Raw genomic sequence first — 21,895 nt, forward strand, 5'->3', positions numbered from 1 at the left:
CTTCTGAGGTAGGCCAGCCAGCCCTGGTTGCCTTCAGGATGTTCACAGAGCTGTTTGCTTTCTAAATGCTCGGGTCTTCCCCCTGGGTTCTGCATCGCTGACTGTGGCAACATAGCTCAGTTCCCTGCAAGGTTCGAGCGTGCTAAAGGCAAAGTATTCTCTCGTTTCAAGGGAATGGGTACAACACCGAGAAGGAAATTGTGGATCGTAACAATGTAGAACCGCTTCTCCTCCTTCCCCTGCCGAGGATGGGATGCGTATGATAGCTGAACTAATGTGTGCGGTTTCCTTCTGAAAATTTTCTGATTTAGTAGAATTGGGTTGAGATAAACCACAGAGTATATTAACTAAAAGGAAATCTATCAGCTATGCAATATGCATTGGAACACATCATTCGGTTATTGTCCTGTAACATTGTTATTACTTCATATTGTACATAATTGATTATGATAGCTAATTAGGGAAAAAAGAGAAAATTTATCCTAGATGTTTATTTCCTGATAAAATCTGTAGAGACTATTACTGCTGGAAATTTTATAAATATTTATGGCGAGGTTACTAGCTTTTTCCTTTCCGGCTTTCAGGTATCAACGGGTGCCTATAAGCGTCAAGTTCACGAGGTACCACTAGGAAAGCAAATAACAGATCCTGTGTTAATAGAGAAGATCACATGGGCCACGTGGACAAGGTAAAAACCTAAACCCAGCGTTCTGCCTGATCGGGGACGGGTGTGATACAGAACCAAGATCAGATTGTGTAAATGAAATGCTGGGGTTTGGCAGACCTGGCAGAACTCTCCCTTTCCACAAAGCTCCATCAAACACCTTTTTTTATACACATTTGTAGCTGGTTGGTGTCTGGTGATGCCAAGGGCTGTCACATTTGTGTGTGTGTGTCTCTCTCCCCACAGCTGTTTGTTGCCTTTGGTCCCAGGCTTCGCCCCAGCGAGGGGCAAGGCCCCTCACACCGCTCTGTGCTTCAGGCTTTGCTTTTATTGGCAGGCTGGTGTAGGTGCTGCCTTATCCCTCATCAGCAAACACAAGCAGCATAGGAGGCACGGAAACGTGAGCTGACTGTGTTAAGGAAGGAGTTGTGGGTATCATTAAAATATATTTACTGGCCAGGATTTATATAGGACCCTTCCAACACGCTTACGAAACACTGTGGAAAGTGGAACAGGCCCAAAGCAATCTGACAGTAACCGGTGGGCGGTAACGCCGGCGGGCTTTGCAAGGCGAGTGGGAATCCTCCTACGCTAACTGCTCTGCTATCAAGCAAGCATAAAAATCTGCCCCAAATTACTCTTTCCTAAGGACTCTTGACAGATTGTGGGAGTGGGGCAGGCGCACCCGACAGGTAAGATGCAGGTAAAGAGGAATGATTATAAAGGAACTTAAACTAAGGAAGAACAGCCATTTTAAGAAATACCCTACGTCCAAACAAGCACCCCCTCATTCAAGAACTCCTGGCCCTGAGAAGAGAACATCGCTGTCAAAAATCACCGTGGGAGGGCACGTACTTGTCCACAAGGAGGGGAGGGCAGCAGAGCTGCACAGGCCGCTTGTGTAAAACGGTGCGAGTGGTTTTGCAGGAAGTAAACCTTAGGATCTCAGCTGGAGATGATTTGGGAGCCACACGACAAAGGGGTATTCATGTGGTCTTCCCCAGTGATGAGATCGCGCTCAGTGCAATGATTTAGAGGGAAAAAGACTTTGATCTCAAAGGCAGCAACATTTTTTTTTACTGGGCTGTGTTTATTACTGAGCAGCAGCAAGTAAGTCTTACACTCTTTTTTTTAACTTGGTTTTGGAACAGCATTCTTGGAGACGAAGTCATTGGAATTTGGCCGCGAAATGCAGATAAAGCAGATGTCAATTGTGCATGTGTGACCCACGCTGGCCTAAACATAGTCACAGGAGATGACTTTGGTCTGGTGAAACTGTTTGATTTCCCATGCACAGAAAAATTTGTAAGTGGCTATTTTATTTTAATCTAAACAGCTTCCTTCTCCCCATGTTCAGACTCCTTAGCACAGGATTTCAAGATGTCCAAACCACACGGTCCCACGGCTCATCTCCAGGCAGCTCCCGGCCAGCGCCGGCCTGGGAGTGCAGGAGCACAGCTGTCCCCAGGTCAGCTCGCAGGTGACAGGGTAGCTGCCGCCCAGGAAGGCCGGTGCCGAGCTGGGATTGCCGAGCTGGGATTGCCAAGCTGGGATTGCCGAGCTGGGATTGCCGAGCTGGGATTGCTGCGGGCTCCCGGCACCAGCACTGCCCCGGGGGGATTTCGTCTGTACTCGGAGGCAACTTTGTAACTCCGCAAGGCAGTGCTACCCTACCAATTCCTGAACTTCTGCTCTTTGCCCAACAGGCCAAACACAAGCGGTATTTTGGGCACTCCGCGCATGTCACCAACATACGCTTTTCTCATGATGACAAGTACGTTGTAAGTACAGGAGGAGATGACTGCAGGTAACTGCTTATTTATTTTTAAAATAATCAAAAACCGGGGCTGTACTTTTCTATGCCAAACCCAGAGCCATGCACTGAACACCTTTCTCGCCCACTTCACATTCACTGAAGCCTGCTGATGTGTGACGGTTTCAGCTTGTTTTTCTGACTGGAATGGCTGTATTTTATGGTCACTTACACCCAATTTGCTCCTGCCACCTTGGCGCCATTCACAAGGTCATCTCTACTGGGTACGGTACCTTGCATTTGGGTCTCTGTGTTTACCAGGCACCTGGGGGAGGGCAGAGGAGGCAGGCCCTCAGTCCTGGCTGCTGGCGCAGGAGCCCCTTGGTGTGGCTGAAGAACAGTTAGGTGAGACAAAGACAGCTGGTGGAGCGTCAGTCACATAAAAATAACTGAATAGCTCCTGCCCAGCAAAGGGTAGACCAGGAATTGCAGCTGAACAGAAGGACAGATAGATTTAGAAAGACATTTCAAATAACAGGAGGCTTGTCCAAAGGTGCCTTAAGTTTGTGTTGGGGTGTTTTGGGGTGGGTTTTTTTCCTTCCTTAAGTGGGGGGGGGGGGGAAAGGGCAGTACTGTCAAGCAAAACAGGGAGCAGGAAGGTGAGGAATTACAACAGCAAAACGTCACACTAGAAAAACTGAAAAGCAACAAGGTAGGAAATGAAAAGGCACAAATTCTCACAGGAGCAAGTATCAGGAAGCTGCATTCAAGAACCAAGTATTTATAACTGCTTACTTGGCAGGAAAAATAAAAGCCAGAGACTGCAGGACCAAGTCATTTTTGCCAGTGAACGAGACTGTGCACCTTTCCCAGAAGCAGCCTCCCTCCATACTGATGTGTGTTCCCTGACAGGAGGCTCCCCTCAGGGAGCTGCAGCGCCTGCAGCAGATACTGCCCTTCCCTTGGGTTTGTTCAGACCATGCAGTCGATCTAACTCTTGCTGCGCGAGATGAGCTGTTCTTCAGATTTCGTATTCACAGTCTTTTGCGCAAGCCTGCTGGTAATGCAGCACCCCACACCCCGAAATAGATGTTATCATTTTCCACTTTGGGAGAAAAAGAAAGGAGGGGGGTGGGGGGTGGGGACACCAACAAACCCTTGCAAAAGTGGCTGCGCAGTGGGAGAGCAGGGAGCTCTGTCGGATCAAAAAGCGGCTGCACAGGAACAAAGGCTGCATTTACCTCAACTCCCACCCTGCAGGCTGCAACTTACATGAACGCAGAAAAGCTTATCAGCTGCCTTAATTTAGACAATGTAGTTCTGGTGAGGATCTGATGCAAAGCGTAACGATACAGAGTAAAATAACCATTTCCAAGCTGCAGGCCTTCACCAAAGCCTGCACGCGCACTAGGTACAATGCTTTAACTCTCGCCTGAGCCAAGTGCACTCGAGGAACTCCAGGGCTTCACGTTGCTTTACCTGGCATCCTGCTGGTAAATCTACATTTATGACCATGTATGTATGTATGTATGTAATGCAACCCCTCTCTCGGTATGGCATGCTGGAGGTTGTCGCCAAGTTACTCAGAAAAGTAAGTATGTCCTCAATTTCCTTGTAGTGTATTTGTATGGCGATGCCTTTGAAAGGAGACTCTTCTGCCGCTGTTACTGCCACCACCAAGGGACTGCTCTGGACTGGACAGCCATGAATGCCTCTACCCCTCCGGCTGCTGTCATTTCCATATGATGCTGCATGGATTACACATTTTCAGATTACTCGTACAAATTTACTGAATGTGAATGTGATCTTGCATTTGAAAGACCAATATCCTTGAGAAGGAAGCTGAAGTTTGAAAGGGCGTCCTTCTGTAACCTGGGTAGGCCGACGTGATGAACAGTTCACTCACGAAGCTGCTTTTGCCTAATACTGTGTTATTCAATCCATGTCTGAAAAGGGAGCACGCTGAGAAAAGGCTGGGCCCTTCACAATTTGCATAATTTCAAAATTTATGGCTTGAACATTTGTTCAAGGAAGTTGGTGTCTTTTAACCACACCTGCTTCTTAAAAACTCAAATTTGGTGCAGAGTAAAACTGCAAGCTTTCAATCAGCATGCTGGGGTTCACACTTCAGCTTTCAGTAATCGAAGGAGCAAAGTATCATTTTTTAAGTCCATTTTATTTTTAAATGTATGTATTTGGCAAAATTTTCTATCCATGAAGTGCCTTTGAATAATTTTCTAGTAGTACGGGCTACAGTCTTACCTCCCACCAATTGCTTTCAACATACGGTGCTAGAACTTTCACAGGGAGGAGGGCTAACCATTAACACCTTTTCCAGCTGTGTACTTACATTATCCCTGCTTTCTGCTTTGGTTTTTAATAAATACCTTCACGTGTGAATTCCAAAACGTTTCCAGCAGCAAGAAGCTACGCGCTCTTATAAGGACAAATTCCTCTCGGCATTACACCTCTTGATAGGCTGTTCACAATTGGTTTGCGATGGTAGTAGCTCGACTGCAGCCAGAATTTGAAGCTTAACTCAAACGGTGAGTAGAGGGGAGAAAGAGTACGGTGAGACTTGGTTAAAGAAATTTTAACACAAATATTGAGGAAATTGTTCCCCAAGAGTTCCAGCACAATCCCCGTCTACGGGAAAATGTGCTTTATAGGTAACTATTTCTACAGGCAGTGGCCACGTAGTGTATTTGTATTTTAGAAGCGGTTTGAAAGCCTCCAGGAATCATCACTTCCCATTCTGGAGGGGCTTCTTGAAGATGCCCAAAGGAACACCTGGTACCTCCCTAGCGGGGACTGCGTGTACCCTCCAGCAGGCAGCTAGTCCCATCCTGCTCAGAAGCAGAACATAACTCCCTCCTGACAGCAGAACCTTTACCTGTCCTCGAGAAAAGCATGATCTTTGCTAAATTTTGGCTCCTCTCCCCCATCACTGCTTCTCGTGCAGCCCCCTCGTCTGGGACCGGGCTGTGGGCAGCAGGCAGCTGAGGTGAGAGTTGCCTCCCTGTGGAAGTGGAAACTACGAGCTGATGTTCACAAAAGACCAGTAAAGCCTTTCGACATTTGTTAAAGAACATTTTGTCAAAAGCAAAAACTACAGGGACAGTGGAACTGGAGACAGCAAAAGTAAGTTCCACTTTTTCCAATTAAACTGTTTAGGGAAAGGAACAGAAAATGCAGGCAATGTCAGAAGAAAAGATTGTAGCGATTTCTGATACTTTGAAATTACCTTTCTATTTAAAAGACTGTTAACCGAGAAAAATAAAGGCCAAAAGAAAACATTTAGACTTACGTTTAGTCTTTGAAAAGGAATGTTAAATAGTGCTTTAGTCCCAGTTCAGGAAAAATACTATTTTGAACTGTGGAAACTTGGAAACTTCCTGCCAATCCACTCCTGGCGCCCACTGCATAAAAAGGTAGCTGCTGGCTGCAAGTAGTAACCAGTTACATGTACATTCAACACACAAAAGTGCTTCAGCAACCTCAAAGAATCACCTTTTTTTAAAATTGTATTTATTAATGCCTTATATTACTATACAGAAGATCAGTTTGTCAGATACACAATAAGAGTCCCTATGCAGTCTTTTTTTTTTAAAAAAAGAAACCTTCTTGATCATATAATGTATCATGTTAGGTGGTGATGTCAGTGAGCACCTTCTTTGCCTATGTTGTAATAACGTTTGCCTTCCTTTCGCACTGATTGTATCCCAAATAAAACCAGTTGTGTGGCAGAACGCATTGATCAATGGTGATGTGAAAAAATATCTTAAAGCAATAGTGTCTTGTCAGGAAAACACTTAAAATTTGTATGTTTATATGGTTTGGGTGTAAGTATAAAATGTTCGGAAGTAATGATGTATCATACTGTAAACTAAAATATTAGTGCATGAATTTATTTTTCAATGATCAAGATGCCATTCATTCAAAATCTGTGTCTCAAGGAAATATGGATACAAGTTTTCAATGTCCAGGTCTCAAACCAGATTCAGCAAGTTGATCTGAAAAGATTATTGGACTTGCTTCACCATTTCCTTCAAACTAGAATATGACATCATACATTACTGTCTCAAAAATAAAAGAAACCAAGGATCTTCACTTTGTTTAGCAGAATCTAAAATTTAGTCTTTCACCATTTTCTATCACCGACTACTCACAACACTTAAGTGGCGTCTGACACTCCGTGTCACTGAGCTGTCGGCACAGCTGGCAGCGGTAACAACGGGGGCCTTGAGCATTCAGCACAGTGGCCTCCTCGCTGCCGGCGGGAATCTGCGCTACATGAACCACACGCCGAACTGAGCATCACCGGCCGACACGGCTCCCTGGGACATCAGCTCTGCAATGGAACTGAACAAACTGCTTCACACTGCACATATGAAAAGAAAAGGGATCCTGGGAAATCCACCTACTCACATTGCTATACGTCTGACAAACTAGTACTTCCACCACCATGTACAATGGCTATTTAATCACTATGAAGTTAAACAAAATAAACACAAATATATTAAACTTGCCTCAAGAAAGCAAAATACCAATATCATTTTATGTCTATAAGCTTTATTGATACTTGGGGTTTTGGTTGGTGGGTTTGTTTTTTTTTTTTTTTTGCTTTTTTGTTGTTTTTTTTCTTTACATTTCACAATGCATTCCACAGACTTAGTTCAATACAGCTTAAACTGCAAGTGTATAAATTTTCACTTATCATTTCTTGCATAACAAGGCTTTAAGTTTCCAAACAACAGTTGCAGCATTAGATAATCGGTCCACAGATTATCAGAGTTTGAGAGACTGTAGATTTGCTCAAAATCAACTACTGTACGTTTGTGCAACAAAGTGTATGCTGTAATTATCTTTTAATGTATGTGGAGGTTCCTTTGTTCATGTCTCTTTTGTTGTTTTAAACAGATGCTAGTGTTTACAGACAACGTTTTAGTTTTTCAAGCTTGTGTGCTATGGAGCTAGTCCAGAAATCAGTCAATTCTCTGAAGTACGAAGCACTGTGGAGCAGCTGAAAGATCTAAGCTTTGTGAAACACATATATATATATATATATTGGCAATTGATAAAACAATAAAATCACAATACAGCTATACTCATACCAAAAAGGCAAGATTTTTCAAAACTTGCTAAAATGGTATATTCTTCTAAAACATCTCATTTTAGAAAATCTGCATCAATCTACACAGACCATACACAGTGCACAAACTGGGAAGTGTTACCCTCCGCTCCACCTGCACTACCTCTTCTGGAACGCAGCAGGGACTACCTCTGATGAAGCAAAATGTACAGCTTTCTCAAATCTTTTGTATTAGCCAGTGCTGCACACAGGATAAAGAAAGATGATTAGTTTTAGATCCATACATAGCAGCTTACAATACTTAAGATGATGAAACACATGGCAGTCAAAACAGTTATTTTTCCTTAAACACTGCGTTGCTAAAAAATAAAGATCTGTGAAATTGCACTGCAATGTCAAGGGGTTTGCTATTCCCTGACCCTCCCCATGTAAATCCAAATGAGTATTTTTTCCCCCTTAAAAGATGAACTTCCTATTGATAAGTTGCTTCAGGCTCTTTACTCGGTTTTGCGCTTCAACCCAGGGATCTTTGCTTGGATCCTGCAAGAGGAACAGGAGAGGAAAAAGAACAGCGTTTGAGTAACAAACGAATAACAAGTAGGTGTCAACACAGTCTTAAAAACAGCAGCACATAAAGATCACAATCACGGTGACCAAAACTGGTAAATTCTCCTTCATTTAGCCCTCGGGTGCAGCTGCTGAGGGTCTCATGAGCGGTTTCAAATACACAGAATTCTATCAGAAATAATACAGGATTAACAGCCTCAGCAAGAAAGGAGCTGATTTCGGAACCATTCCAAAATCAAACAAAGGATGTTCTCCTCCCAGGACTAGCGCACGTGATGCATTTGTTACACACAGCAGTACCAGACATACCAAGAACTGTAAACGTTATAAAGTGAAATAACAAAAAAACCAACTCACTTAGCCATCGCGTCTTTGACATTCTTGTTCACGAGCCCCAAATAATGGTCAATTTGGGCCTGGAATGGAAGATGAGAGGTGTCAGAGCCAGCTCGGGAGCAGGCACCGCAGTGTGCCTCACACAGAAGACCGCTGGCGGATGGAAGGGCTCAACCGCGCTCATTTCCAAGTCTGATGCCAGAGCTCCCGCGGCTTCAGGCTCAGCACACCCTACCTAGCGTCTGCCTCCAGGCGTGCACACAAAGGCAGGGAACAGCAGGCAAATACCCAAACAGATTCACCCCGGCTTCTGCACGTTCCACCGAACAGGTCACCAGCGTTTCCCTTGCCTCTTCTCGAGGGCGCGCAACCTGGGCCCTCGGTGAGGGGCAGACGGGCAGCGCGGAGAAGAAAGCTGCTTAGGTGGGCCAGGCCTCCTAAACAGCTTATGCCTGCCGAGAGCAGCCTTCAGCTTGTCAAGAGGATTGAGGAGACCAAGCTAAGCCACACAAATTGTCCGTCATCTTTCCTTGGGGCTACAGGATTTCCTTTCACTGCAGCGTACTTTGTCCTTTCCTGGGAGCTCGGAGAGGAGCCCAGGAGACTCCGCCATCTGCTCTGGCCCCTTCTGCCTCCCTTCCCAAGTCCCAGGCTGGCCTCCATGAGCAGCGTTGTTTTTGAAAGAGGAGAAGGAACGGCTAAGCCAGAGCTGGCCTCCCCCCTCCTGTGCTATGACCTGCTGAAGACAGTCCCTGCTCAAGCTCAGCTAGAATTTAATCATAAGCATTTTATTTTGGCTCCTTCTTACCTCTTACTTTTACATTAGTCTCTCCACTGGAGAGGCACCGGACTGTGCCAGGCATCTCCCACCTCCTCTTTTTGCCAGGGCTACAAACTCCACAGGGCTTCAGGACACGAATCCTGAAGATCAGCTCCAAAGAGGTTTCTTCAGAAATTGTTTTAAAAGTACTTACATCAGGACTGACTGTGCGGGCTGCTCTTTTAGCCCTGACCCAATCTGGATCAGGAGAGGAGGCCTCCAGGTTAATGGGGCTTTTTTTCTAACTGTTTGCTGGGGAAGCCTTCTTATACTTCCACCAAAAAGGAGGAGGGGAAAGCACACGCAATCTGGACTTCAAAGTGAACTTGATTTTCTTGGCCCCAGCACTGACTCCTGGTTAAAGGCCTATCTTTTAAAGGCTTTAAAGATTTTCGAAGATTGAAACAAATTTTGGTTTTACTTGCTTGTAGCTTTGCTTCAACGGAGCCAATTTTATGAAACATTTCACAAATCACATTAAACGCTCACCTGATGTCTCTCATAAATAACAGGAACACTGAAGAGTGAAATCAAAGCTGGAAAAGAGCACATCAAAGGTATGAACAGACGGAAGGGATGGTGTTCAGGTAAAACAAAGACTAGTTTCTACACCTTGACATTTATTTCAAAAGGTTGCAAGAAAAAGATATAATTAAGCCATGTACAAAAACTGTTGGCTGGTAATTTAAATAATCCCTCTTAAGGAGAAGCTGGGCTGTTCTCCAGGTCTCATTAACAGTACAGTAAGTCTAGTCACAGGTCACTTTTCCACTGTGGGTTATGCAAATTCTTCTAAAAGGATGCTCAGGCCTCTGCCAGCATCAGTCGGTTTCTGCCACCTGAGGCCAGCCTGCTCTGGGGTGCAAGAAATAAAAGTGTCTGCGCCAGGACACGGCCAGGGGCAATTTTGTACCTCCTCCAAAGCTCAATGCAGCGATGGTATTCAAGTCAGGCTGACCCTGATAGGGACAAGCACAACCACAACTGCTTTCAAATGATACAAGGTCTGGAAAACTGACAATCTCAAGGAATTCAGCAATCCAAAATGGCCTGTTCTGCAGTGTTATCAAGGTCCTGGAAACAGGACACAGAACTGTAACATCTCGCTACGCTCCAGAACACAGGAATAGTTTAGCCTCACAGTACTGAGCAGCTTCAGTGCTTTTCCAGAGTTATTTTGTATGCCAGTATTTAACGCAACTCAAAACACTTACCCAGAATCAGTAATGTCAGACCATTAAACAAGGCACCGACATAGGTGAATACCCACATCAACACTGCGAACTAAAAAGGAAAAAAACAGCATGTCAGCCCGGCGTCTGTGTCACCAGAACATACCAGTCACAACAGTGAGGGGCCTTCTCAAAACACATACGAAACTAAAATGCCCCAAACGCCACTTCCCCCTTGCACATCTCATGTAATTATAGATGAGTGACACGATGGCTGAAGGGCTCAGTAATAGGATAGTCTAGGTCATCGGGCTGAATTCAGCCCGAGTCAGCAGTGACCACTGTTAGTACTCAGTGGCCGCTCAATGCCCTCTGCATTCATACAGCACTTCCAATTCCGCGTTTATTAACGATGGGCAAACGCCATTCCTACCTCCCACCCTTTGAAAAGACGGAACTAGGCAGGCAAGTGAGAGGTTAAAGAGCTGGCATGTGACACAGCACTGGGTGACAGAGCCAGAAAGAAGCAGGTCGTTTGTTTGCGTGGCAGCGCAGCAGCCAGCACACCAGCGCATCCCGCTCTGGGCTGTGGCGCAACCAGCAGCGCCAAGCTATCACAATCGCACTTGGCTCAGCAAAGGTCTCGGTGAAGCGCTGACTAGGCAAGGCAGAGGTTTCTGTCACACCAGGGGAAAAACCTGTGTGGAAGGTGAAGTAGCAAGGTTGGCTTGATTGGCTTTTTTCCCTTAAAAGAAAACATAGGAGAGCTTTGAATATCAAAAAATTCAGGAGACAGAGGAATGAACAGTGCCGTAAAATGGAAGCTGGCTCTGAGTCCTAGAGTAACTCAGAAGGAAAGCCATCCCTTTGCTTCACTGCTCACACTGCCACAATTTCTGGCTCCATGTCCCAGCCCCTAACTCATACCCAGCGGGGGTTCCTCCCCCACCACCATGCTGCTGCCTGCACTTGCAGAGCTCCCTGTGCGCTTCACCAGCTTTACACAAAGGTCTGCAGAAGCTCAAGCCCCTCAGCCTTCCGCCAGGTGGAGAGTGTCCCAAGCACACCTCTGACCTATAGCGGGGTGGGCGGGGGCTGAAGGCTGCCAGCTCTATTTCTGTGTAGGATTCCTCCCTGAGGAAAATCAGCCAGTTTCTTCTAGTGTTGCACAGCTTGTAAGGAGCTGAACAGAAGCCAGGATCTGGATGTCAGAAACACTGGGCTTACCAGTGCTTAGTCCTGGCTAAGCACTGAATTACACTCTGTATTGTGCGGAGCACACAGATGAGACCCCTAGCTCCTTAATCAACTACGCACATCTGGTTATTTTCTGTGCAAAACACTGCAAATTAGCCAACAGCTGGACAGACATGGTGGGAGGCTGCTGCTGGCATCAGAGAGAGAAAGCCTGGGCACAATTAACCACCGGAGGTGAAGCACTTTGGTAAGCTGGAGGAACATGCAAGGAAAAAATGGATACAAAGCACTGGAAAGAAAAAAACCGCATGTCAAAGGACTGCGGGTGTAGGCAGGGCTCTAGCCTGCAGCCAAGTTATGTACCCCAACACCCATCTTTAGCTTATCATAAGATGCAATAAGAGACCAATCCATCGTAAGAGACCAAACCAAATCAACAGCCAACAACAGGAAAGGGCATGACAATCACTATGAGTTTAATTGCATGAGCCCTGCACTGACATGAAGTTTACTTCAGGAGCTGCATTCAGAGCTGATCCCATTCAAAATGCAGGAGGATTAACTGCAAGTGATGCAGCTCTTTGTCAGCTCTTCCCAGATGCAGTGCAAGCAGCACTAGGGGCACAAAGTTAACCCTCAGGCAAGGCTGCGATGTTACCATCAACTGCATTCCGGCTGAAGGATTTTGGCAGGTTTATCAAGAAAAATAAAGCAGATTTCTCTAAACTCCCTCATGATTCATTCAAACCTTGGCCCAGTTCTGCTCCCCACAATGCCAGGGTGAGAGCTGGCTGCCAGCCCCTCTGCACAAGGCACTTTAATGGAGCAAGCATTTTCCCTTCAGAGCAAGCCGGTGCACGCAGCACGTCCCCCTCCCCAGCCACGGGAGGGAAGTCAGCAACCTCTACTACAGCAAAAAGCCCCCAAGTTTGTGACCATTCAGAACAATTCCCTTGCAGGCTGCGCGGTCCATATAAACTAAGTATGTCGACTTCAAGCGCACACAGCAAAGCATCGTGACAGCTATCCAGGATCTCCCTGCACAAACACAGCTACCGAAGCTAAGCACCGCCCCAGTCTGGTGACAGTTCAGTAATATTGCGGGAGGTTATCACCAAGGCAGAAAATGTGAGTTTATGTAAGCAGAGCGGTAACAGATACGAACCAGTCCCAAAGTCCAACAATTAACAGAACTATCCAATCCTATTTAGTGAGCACTGAATTTACGGCCTGAGAAAGATCAAAATCCAGGCGTTAACATTTGACTGACACAGGCTCTGCTTCTCCAAAAGTCTCTCCAGAGCAGCATCAGGGTCTAACGACGAACTGTGGTACACGCACAGCTTCTAATCCACTTCACTTATTCACACGAGGCGGGAGAGGGAACCACGGAGCCCAGCGAGGCCACCCCCCTCTCTACCGCATCCATGAGGGACAGCTACTTTGAAGGCTGGGGCTACCAAAGTAAATGAAGTTCAGCAAAAACCTCAGACCCCCCAGCTCCCACAACTCCCATCTCTCTTCACACCCTTCTGACAGGTAAAACAGCACTCCTGGGACTGACTGGAGCTGATCTCAATCCCACACTGGCGTACTGGTCTCTTTTTTTCCCCCCTTAGAAATGAGACAAACTCAGAGAACCTTGCAAATGCAAAAAGGCTTACCCCTGAAACACACGTCTGAACACTTTAAGCTCTAAGATGGAAAAAAAAGCAGAAGGCATCCCAGGATTGACCTACAAAGATAATATTGCTCTTCCCACACACTTGGGACACAAGGAAAGCACAGGGCCCAAGCTCAGCCTGAATGTTACGATACAGGAAACCAGTAAAAACCCCTGTGTACCCAATGGAACGAACCAAGTTTTTGCCTACCTCATTCCAATGATTACTGACTCCCCAGTACCCAAAGCATGCTGCAATGTAATGGCAAATCCAAAGATGTGCATGTGTCAGTTTCATTACTCTAAACCAGTTCAAATATGGCAAAGAGCTCTGTTTCTCAAAACATCAGTTAAGCAATGAAAATTGAAAGCAATTGTGCCCCACTGTCGGAATGGCTACCACCGCGCAGCTGGGGAAGCAGCACTAGACTGCTATCCATCACGATAAAGTGCAGGTTTCTCCCGGGGCTCTGGCAAGGGCTGCTCTGGAATTGCTCCTCAAGAACTGTGAGGAACTTCTGCTGCTGCATAAATATTTAGAGTTCATTTTAAGACTTCCATGACTGAAGCATTGTTTAATAAAAAAAGAAAAAATCTTAACAAGACATTTTACAGCCAGAACTATTACACACAATAAACTGACCTGCAGACATTTTCTAAATTAAAGCTCTGTAACTTTTAATTATACATAAACATGCTGTTTCCTACAGTGAAGATGTTTAAACTACACAAGCCAAGGTATTTTTAAACCAGGGCCATTACATTACGTAAGACCCCAGCATCTTAATGTTCTCCTCAGGCTCAGGCACAAACCCTTCAAAATCAGCCGCTTGTGCTTGTGAACTGTCCTGGCATTCCCTGGTTTCATGTAAGGGTTGCTCTCTACTATGATAAATTAAGACTAAATAACCTACATAAAACATTTTATACGTCAAAAGAAGAGAGGGGAAATTAATTAGTTCAGCTGAATAAACATGTCTTTCCTATATACCATAGTATTTGGAAAGTGATTAGTGCCTTAAAGACATTCTGACTGGAATTAATTCTAACATAATTCCTCTGAAAGGCCTCATTTTTAAAACAGTGTTAACTGGAACAGCAGTTGGCTGTTCGCTGCTTCCTTTACTGTAAGGGATTGTGATCTCTAAACAAATGGTGTGGAAATGCTTATAACTCAGATGAAGGAACATATCACAAAGGGCTTAATTATTAAAGAAATACAAGTGACCTTGTGAGTGCAAGTTTTTCTGTGATGCTTGTTGTTTAATCAGATCCAAACATGACTTAAGGAAAATAACTTCTCTTTGAACACTGAAACTCAATGCCCTTAAACACAATAAACAAAGAATATGTTCCCTTCCTCCCTTGCACATCCAGTTTAAGTTATCAAAATGCAATTCTAGCCATGTAACAGCAATTCTTTTGGTCAAGGCTGTGGCCTTGAGATGCTGCAGAGATGAATCCTAAGTACTCAGTCACTCAAGTGTGAAGGCGAGACACAGCTTCTCACAGACCAGACTGGTGGGCAGTGGGCGAGAGGATTTAGCCATCAAAATGCAATCCCTGTGTGGAAACACTGGCAAGGCACAGCCAGTAATGGCCTTATTTAAGCCATTTTACCATAAAACGACTGCAGCAATATCAATCATATCCAGAAAAATGACCAGAAAGTAAGAATGCACAGCCACCTCCCTAAAAAAAAAAAAAAAAAATTTACAGCCAACCCTTTAGGATCAGGAAGATTATTACAGTAAACCTTGGGGTTAATATCCCATTCTCCTCTTTCCCTTCTGAGAAAATTTATCTTTATCATGAACAGCAGACCCCAGGAAACAACCCAACAGCCTTATAATCTTTCCTATCTCCAGAGGGAAAGGACTCCCACTACAGGAGACCAGCACAGCATCAGGTACAACTTTCCTGGCACAAACTCTATGATCAAGTTGCAGCATAACAAGAAACTGGGTCTAGAAACTCTGCGTAAGATCCCGAGATCTGCCTCCAATTTCTATTCCACACATATAACAAAGACTTCTAGAGCCTTCCTATTTTTCTCCAACTGTCACTCGAAAGCCCTTCCCCCAACCCCACAACTCAAAGGACTTTATAAAGCAGTACGTAAGGGATTTACTGGAAGATAAATGCAACTATTTCAAGAAGATTAAGCAAACTGAAAAAGAAATGGACAACACATTGGTACTCAGTAAAGGAAACAATTGTTTGAAAAATGAAGAAAGACGATTAGCTTAAAAGGAGAGAATATAATTCTCACAGAACAAAGCTGAAGGGGTTTCAGCCAATATTTTTATTTTTTTTCCCCCCAGATTTTTTCTTAATAACTATTCTTCACTGTCAGTTTTGCTCTGCCACCTTCAATAAATTCCATTAAATATTACTTGGACATATTCAAGATACCTGTTAAGCAGTATTGCACACTTTAGGTAAGGTAACCTGCAAAACCCATTGCAGTGATTTGCATCACTAGAAGCAGCAGCTAGTCACACCCAAACCCAGGGACTGAAACAAGTGTCCACCTCCCTGGTAAAAGAAGGGCATTGCTCAGCCCCCAACTCTCCCAGCAAAAGAGGCTGACACAGGAACTCCTCCTGTTTAAGGCAAGGATCGGTACACTAACCACACGCTGGTCTCTGGACAGAAACAAACACAAAACCCAAACCAAACCAGACCTGTGGCAGTCTAGCCCAAAACTCAGGTCTTCAAGAAGGACAAATATATATTAGTGACACATTCTGAATGCCTGTATTAAGAGCACTAGCGAGGAGGTTTAACAGCTGAACTGCATGCAGCCAGAAACTATTTCAGTTTTCCATCTGTTTTTATTATACTGTCAAAATAAAGTGCAGAAAGTCACCCACTACTACTGCACACAGAACTTTATACTCAGCTCCGTGGCTAACAGAAGGCTATACTTCTTGAAAAACAAAAAGGCTTATTACTTCCAAAAAGCAAACTAACACTCATTCTTTACTTATACAGAGCCAAAGATGCTATTGTTCATTCATGTTTACAAGGACTACTGGGCTTTGCTAACCTAGGTCAGCAAGGAATTTACACAAGGCTGCTGTATCTACAGCTGAAGCAAACTTACCTTCAGAGAATCAACTAAGTCATCGACTAGGAAGAGACGTCTCAGCTCTTTGACTGTGCCATTAACGTGACCAAGCACAACGTTACTGTATTTCTGAATAAGCTCTTCAGACACAGCTACATCAGACTCCAAGTAGGCCCTGCAAGAAAGAAGGGCTTATGAGACTTTACTGTAAAGACTGTTGTCAAAGCGTATCAAATATATAGATGTTATATATGCAATATCAACATACCTTCTTTTTATGTTATAAAAACAGAAACCTTCCCTCATCAGGAATGCCAAAAGGATAGAACAGAACTAACCTAAGTTACTCTTAGAAAGTAAAAGCCAACCTCAAAAAAACCCCAACCCTACAACCTCTTAGAAGAAAAGAAAAAATGTTTCTTTCTTACTCCTATGTTGTGCTAGTGCGTTTATTAAGTCACACACAGTCTTACCTGGCCTACACACAAAAGGCGCACTGGCTGACACACAGGTGTGACCAGACCAGGCTCGCGAGCAGCCAGCACCACTGGCCATACGCTGCCTGGTCTATGAAGGCTCTTCCTACTCCTCAGCATATGCTGTAATCTAGAACACTTACAACAATGACAGACAGCCAGGCTGGGGGGCATTGTGTGTGTTATTCTCAGGTTTTGCTGTTGTATGAGGCAGCCTGATATTCTACCAGACTTGGTATTTCATTTTTCAAACTGAAAAAATCCTGCACAAGTAACATTCATTCATACCACTGGAAGGCCGTTCTGAAGTCACCATTATGCTGTAAGAAACACACTAAGGCACAGTAAAATGAGCAAGTCTTTCATCATTTGCTTAAAAAAATAGAAAAAAAAAATCCTTACAGTTAGTGACAGCAGTTCTTTTAATAGAAAGATATAAGCTCCTATCTGGCTAAGCGTTCTTTACGCTACAGCGTTACTCTTATCTGTATCTGCAGCGGCTATCGCAATTTAGTATCTTGAAATTGAAAATAATTTATCTAATTTGCATGTTGGAGAGGGATGGAGCAATGCAGCACATCTGTAACAGGGCGCTCATTTTACAGTTACTACAGTTGTTAAACTTTTACTTTCATTTCTGCTTTGGGGTGGTTTTGATTTTTATTTTTTTTAAAATAAAAAATGCACAGTGGAGGCTCCTATGTACATCATTGAAGGTGAAGCTAAAACATGGCTTTGTGGCAAGTCCGGCACAAATGAAAATACTTTAAATGGTAACTACAGAGGGCAGCCATTTCAAGGCTACATTCTGCCATCCACACTTGGCTTGAGTCTGCACACCCTTCTCAACTCATCAGCCAGACAGTCGGTACCTGAATCATACATGAAACTGATCTCATGGATGTGCTCTTCACTGCCCAACTAAATTCAACTAAAAATACCCTTCTTGTAGTTGAAGCTATACAGATAAAAAGTAAGCAACCACGTACGTTGGACTAAAACGCCTGGAAGCTTCTTATGAAAATCAGTATTTTTAGAAATAAACTGCAGAAAGAGCTCAGGTAGGAAAAGTTCTGCCTGTTCTTGCAAAGAAAGAACTTGACTGGTAAACTGGAAATGCTGTTTGGATACTGACGAGCACTACTGGGTAGAAGCTCCAACAGGATTTTTGCTGGGAATTACTCATCCTAATGATGGTGAATGACAAGAGCCATACAGGGCCCTGATGGTTAAAAAACCCCACCAAAACAAACCCAGAAACCTGAGTTTACAAGAAGATACGTATTTCACACTGCTATACTGAATATGGTTGCCAATTGTTCAGATGTGTTTTTTTTATATTAGATCTAAGCTTGAAAGCCAATACTCCCTCTTTTCCCAGTTTTTCTCACAGCTGTTCTAGGCACAGACTGGCTTTCTCTGGGTACATGGTCCACTACACGTAGTCAGGGAGGAATGGAGGTAAACCCAAGAAAACATTTTGCCCGCTTTACTGAAGATGAGAGGAAAACAATGAGAATAATTAGAAACACCACAAAATTAGTAAAAGAGCTGTAAATAGGAAGGCATGCGGGAGTTTCTGAAAGGGGCAAGGGAAGCTGAGATTGAACTGCTTCACTGGTCAGTTAGAGGAGAGAAGCCAGTCTGAGCAGTGTGAAACAGGGCTGGCATGGGAAGAGGAAACATGCACATAGTAATAACACATTAATCAGTTTTTACTTCTCTTAAGATGCAGCTCCGCAATAGTGGGCACCACCATACTCGCCGCAGGAGAGGATGGATGCCATGGATACCGTGTTCCCACACCGCAGGAAGTGCACACAAGACATGCCCCAAGGACTTGGCTCACTCATCACAAACTGCTCAGAGGTCCTCTCTGAGGGCCTGAACCAATCCTATGATTCAACTCCTCAAGCCTTAGAGTTCAGAGTCCAATTTTCTGGATTTCTGATCTGAGCAGGCTGCAATGAATATTCTGCTGATGACAAGGCACCCTTGCATGTGGAGAACACAGCTATTGCTGCTTCATAGTAAAACATCTCATTTTAAGAGTATTCTTAAAAAACAAGTTCCAAAAAGATAAAGATATTCCCTGTGACATTTATGCTGATTTTTGCTACATATATTGCATTGGAAGTGCTACATCTGCTGGGTATTCTTTAGATTTTGTACATCATCTGCCACTGGTTCACATTCTGAAGACTATGCCATTCTAAAACACTTATTACTTCATTTGATTCAAGTACTTAATTTTTTGTAATGTAACTCTAGCATTCCAAAGGAAACCTCATTTTGTTTTCTTTATCACTGTGTATGCCTACTGAGAAAAGCTGAAAGAAGAGTAGTCACAGGCTGGGTAACAGATTTTTCAGTACAGACTATTTACATTATTATGCAACATATTACGGCATATGTCATCTACTGCTTCTAATGGCACCAAAACTGCCGTTCCCCAAAACAACACACTTTTTCTTAATTAAAAGAAAAATCTCACCTAAACGGGTGGCCTTCATCGGACTTCTGGATCGCCTGGATAACTCCCTTATATATCCTAAAGCTGATGGTCACAGAAAGCAGGGCCAAGGCAATGTAAGCTGTCACACTCACGATGCTGAACACTGTTAATGAAAGCAGCAGGAACAAGCTGGCACCAAACACCACTCCCGTCTTCTTAATGTCTCGCCAGTAAAGGAGGTCAACAACTAAAATTTAAAAAAGGTAAGAGATTAGAACAAGTTACCTTTTGCATCCATACGAAAACAGTAAAACATGATTCACTTGACTGCTGAGAGTCATCAAGAATGGAACTTGCGATCTCACTGTCAAACCACAGCTGAAATAACAACTAGAAATAGGTTATTTTAGCACAGATTCTGCACTGGACTTCAGATTATTGGTATTACTGTTATTAGGATTACCTCCAACGTAATTGCTAAAATTTACGAACAATTCTGCCCTTCAGCAATGTCAGAATTAATCTCTTCAACTACCGTGCTGTGTTCTGCACCAGAACCACAGCAGTTTGTGCTTCATTTCATTTTATTTTTGTGAATTTGGCGGATGTTGCTCACTGAAGGGACTTATTCAGATCCTCTGTTAGGACAAAGGACAAGACACTAACAGATCTCTAAACCGTTTTATCTTTGCAAACCTGGTAAGAGTCAAAGGCACTGCTCAAGAGTCATTAACAGTTCATTTGGTTTCCTTTTGACTGAAAACACATCAGTGGGAGTTTATAATAGTGTGCTCCAATGCAAAGTACTTCATTTGTAAAGTAAGTTTATATTTTCCTTAAGTGACCCTCATGAGAGAACACAGTATCATGCCATTTTTAGCATCACTGTTTAAAGTAAACTGCACCCTTGCACAAGTCATAGGTAATGACCTAACACATCCACTGCAGATTTGTTTGTTTTGAGGTGCTGCTGCATCCGGTGGATTCAAATCTGGCAAACATCATTCTCCATTGCTGAGTACAGAACTGGGCAGGGGCATCTAGTCTAGTTTAACACTTCATGGCGAGACAAAATAAAACTCACTCTTGACAATTTCTACTTCCACAGCTGATCAGATTTTCACAAGAAAAAATTCCTCTTCTGCATCAAAACTGCTTGTTAATAGCAACAATGTATTAGATACAGAACTCAAGATACATTACAGAAAAATTATTACTATTACATCATCAGTTTAGTAATCCTCTCTCATCTTAAACATCACAAAGCCAATTGTAAAATAGTATATCACAATTCAGAACACTTTTTTTATTCTGAATGACTGTAAAAGAAAATTTTAAAATAAATTTGACTATTATTTCTCACAGGATGAAAAGGTGGTAATGCACCAACATTAAATACTCAGTAGCCTCTGCAGGGAAAAAGTCTGCTTAATCCCTTTGGAGTTACAACATGAAAATGCCACTGGGGCTCTAGTGCAATTTCACTGTGTTTCAGAAGCTGAAGTCCCTTCCCAATTATTTCTGTAGGGAAACTGTACTGAGCAGCAAGCTCTGGAAAGATGAGAACTCTGGTCAGAAACTTAAAGCCATCATTTTCATAACGCAAAATATTTTACCCAAAAATTTAATTCATGTTTTACTAGAAACTTCCTGAAGTTCTACAGACAGAACCAGGTTACAGTTGCATGAACATCTTTGTATTTATCACGCACCAAAACTGCTGTGGAAAGAAACAGCCTCACCCCTTCACCAGCACTCAGTTCCACTCCTTTCCTCTGCATGGCCACGTACAGAACCAGCCCAGTTTTCTGCATGCCACTGACAACTACTGCACAAAAAAAATAGAATGAAAACTAAGCAGCCAGCCAGATCAGATTCTGGTTGTGGTTCACCACGTGACTCCACAAACATATGGGGTGGGAGATAGAGCAGCCAACTGAAGGAGGCGACACTCCTGCTCTGCTCTCGGAACACCACCAACCCTGAAGTCCTGTCAAGTTGCAGCCCAACCTACCTGTGCACCCTGTTGACCTGTTATTCCGCTGGCTCTCTTCATGTTACAAAGCTGCACTCTATTTCCCCTGTCAATCACATGAAGCTCTAAGCAAGACAACTGTTCTTTAATGTTTGTAAAGATCTGTCTTGGTTTCAGCTGGGAGAGAGTTAATTTTCTTCCTAGCAGCTGGTACAGTGCTGTGTTTTGGATTTAGTAGGAGAATAATGTTGATAACACAGTGATGTTTCAGTTGTTGCTAAGTAGCACCTACTCTAAACCAAGGACTTTTCAGTTTCCCATGCTTGGCCAGCGAGGAGGTGCACAAGGAGCCGGGAGGGAGCATAACCAGGACAGCTGAGCCGAAGGGCTGTCCCATACCACAGAACGTCAGGCTCAGTATATGAACCGGGGTGGGGTGGGTGCGGGGGTGTGTGTCTGGCTGGGGCCTGCCGATCGCTGCTTGGGGGCTGGCTGGGCATCAGTCAGCGTGGGGTGAGCAACTGTATTGTGCATCACTTGTCTTTCTTGGGTTTTATTCCTCTTTTTCTTTTTGTCGTCTACTATATTTTTTTTCCCCATTTCAATTATTAAACTGTTCTTACCTCAGCCCATGGGTTTTACCTTTTTTCCC

At 43.9% G+C, this 21,895-nt stretch overlaps 2 protein-coding genes across 9 annotated transcripts in view; one reads left to right on the forward strand and one right to left on the reverse strand.

The window, feature by feature from the left end:
* EML6 (EMAP like 6) overlaps positions 1 to 7,171 on the forward strand; it is a 120,227-nt gene extending 113,056 nt beyond the window's left edge. For all 4 annotated transcript variants that reach the window (XM_037404986.1, XM_037404987.1, XM_037404988.1 and 1 more), the window contains 4 exons: positions 585 to 688; positions 1,816 to 1,969; positions 2,371 to 2,471; positions 4,036 to 7,171. In XM_037404986.1, coding sequence (XP_037260883.1) covers positions 585 to 688; positions 1,816 to 1,969; positions 2,371 to 2,471; positions 4,036 to 4,060 — 384 coding nt within the window. In that variant the 3' untranslated portion in view covers positions 4,061 to 7,171. The remainder of the gene's footprint in view (positions 1 to 584; positions 689 to 1,815; positions 1,970 to 2,370; positions 2,472 to 4,035) is intronic.
* Positions 7,024 to 21,895, reverse strand: part of RTN4 (reticulon 4) — a 47,287-nt gene continuing 32,415 nt past the window's right edge. For all 5 annotated transcript variants that reach the window (XM_037404993.1, XM_037404994.1, XM_037404995.1 and 2 more), the window contains 6 exons: positions 19,308 to 19,515; positions 16,374 to 16,512; positions 10,447 to 10,516; positions 9,722 to 9,768; positions 8,434 to 8,492; positions 7,024 to 8,049 (listed from right to left, as the gene is read on the reverse strand). In XM_037404993.1, the coding sequence (XP_037260890.1) occupies positions 8,007 to 8,049; positions 8,434 to 8,492; positions 9,722 to 9,768; positions 10,447 to 10,516; positions 16,374 to 16,512; positions 19,308 to 19,515 (566 nt within the window). In that variant the 3' untranslated portion in view covers positions 7,024 to 8,006. The remainder of the gene's footprint in view (positions 8,050 to 8,433; positions 8,493 to 9,721; positions 9,769 to 10,446; positions 10,517 to 16,373; positions 16,513 to 19,307; positions 19,516 to 21,895) is intronic.

This window comes from Falco rusticolus, chromosome 12 (assembly GCF_015220075.1).
Source record: "Falco rusticolus isolate bFalRus1 chromosome 12, bFalRus1.pri, whole genome shotgun sequence".
Taxonomy (NCBI): domain Eukaryota; kingdom Metazoa; phylum Chordata; class Aves; order Falconiformes; family Falconidae; genus Falco; species Falco rusticolus.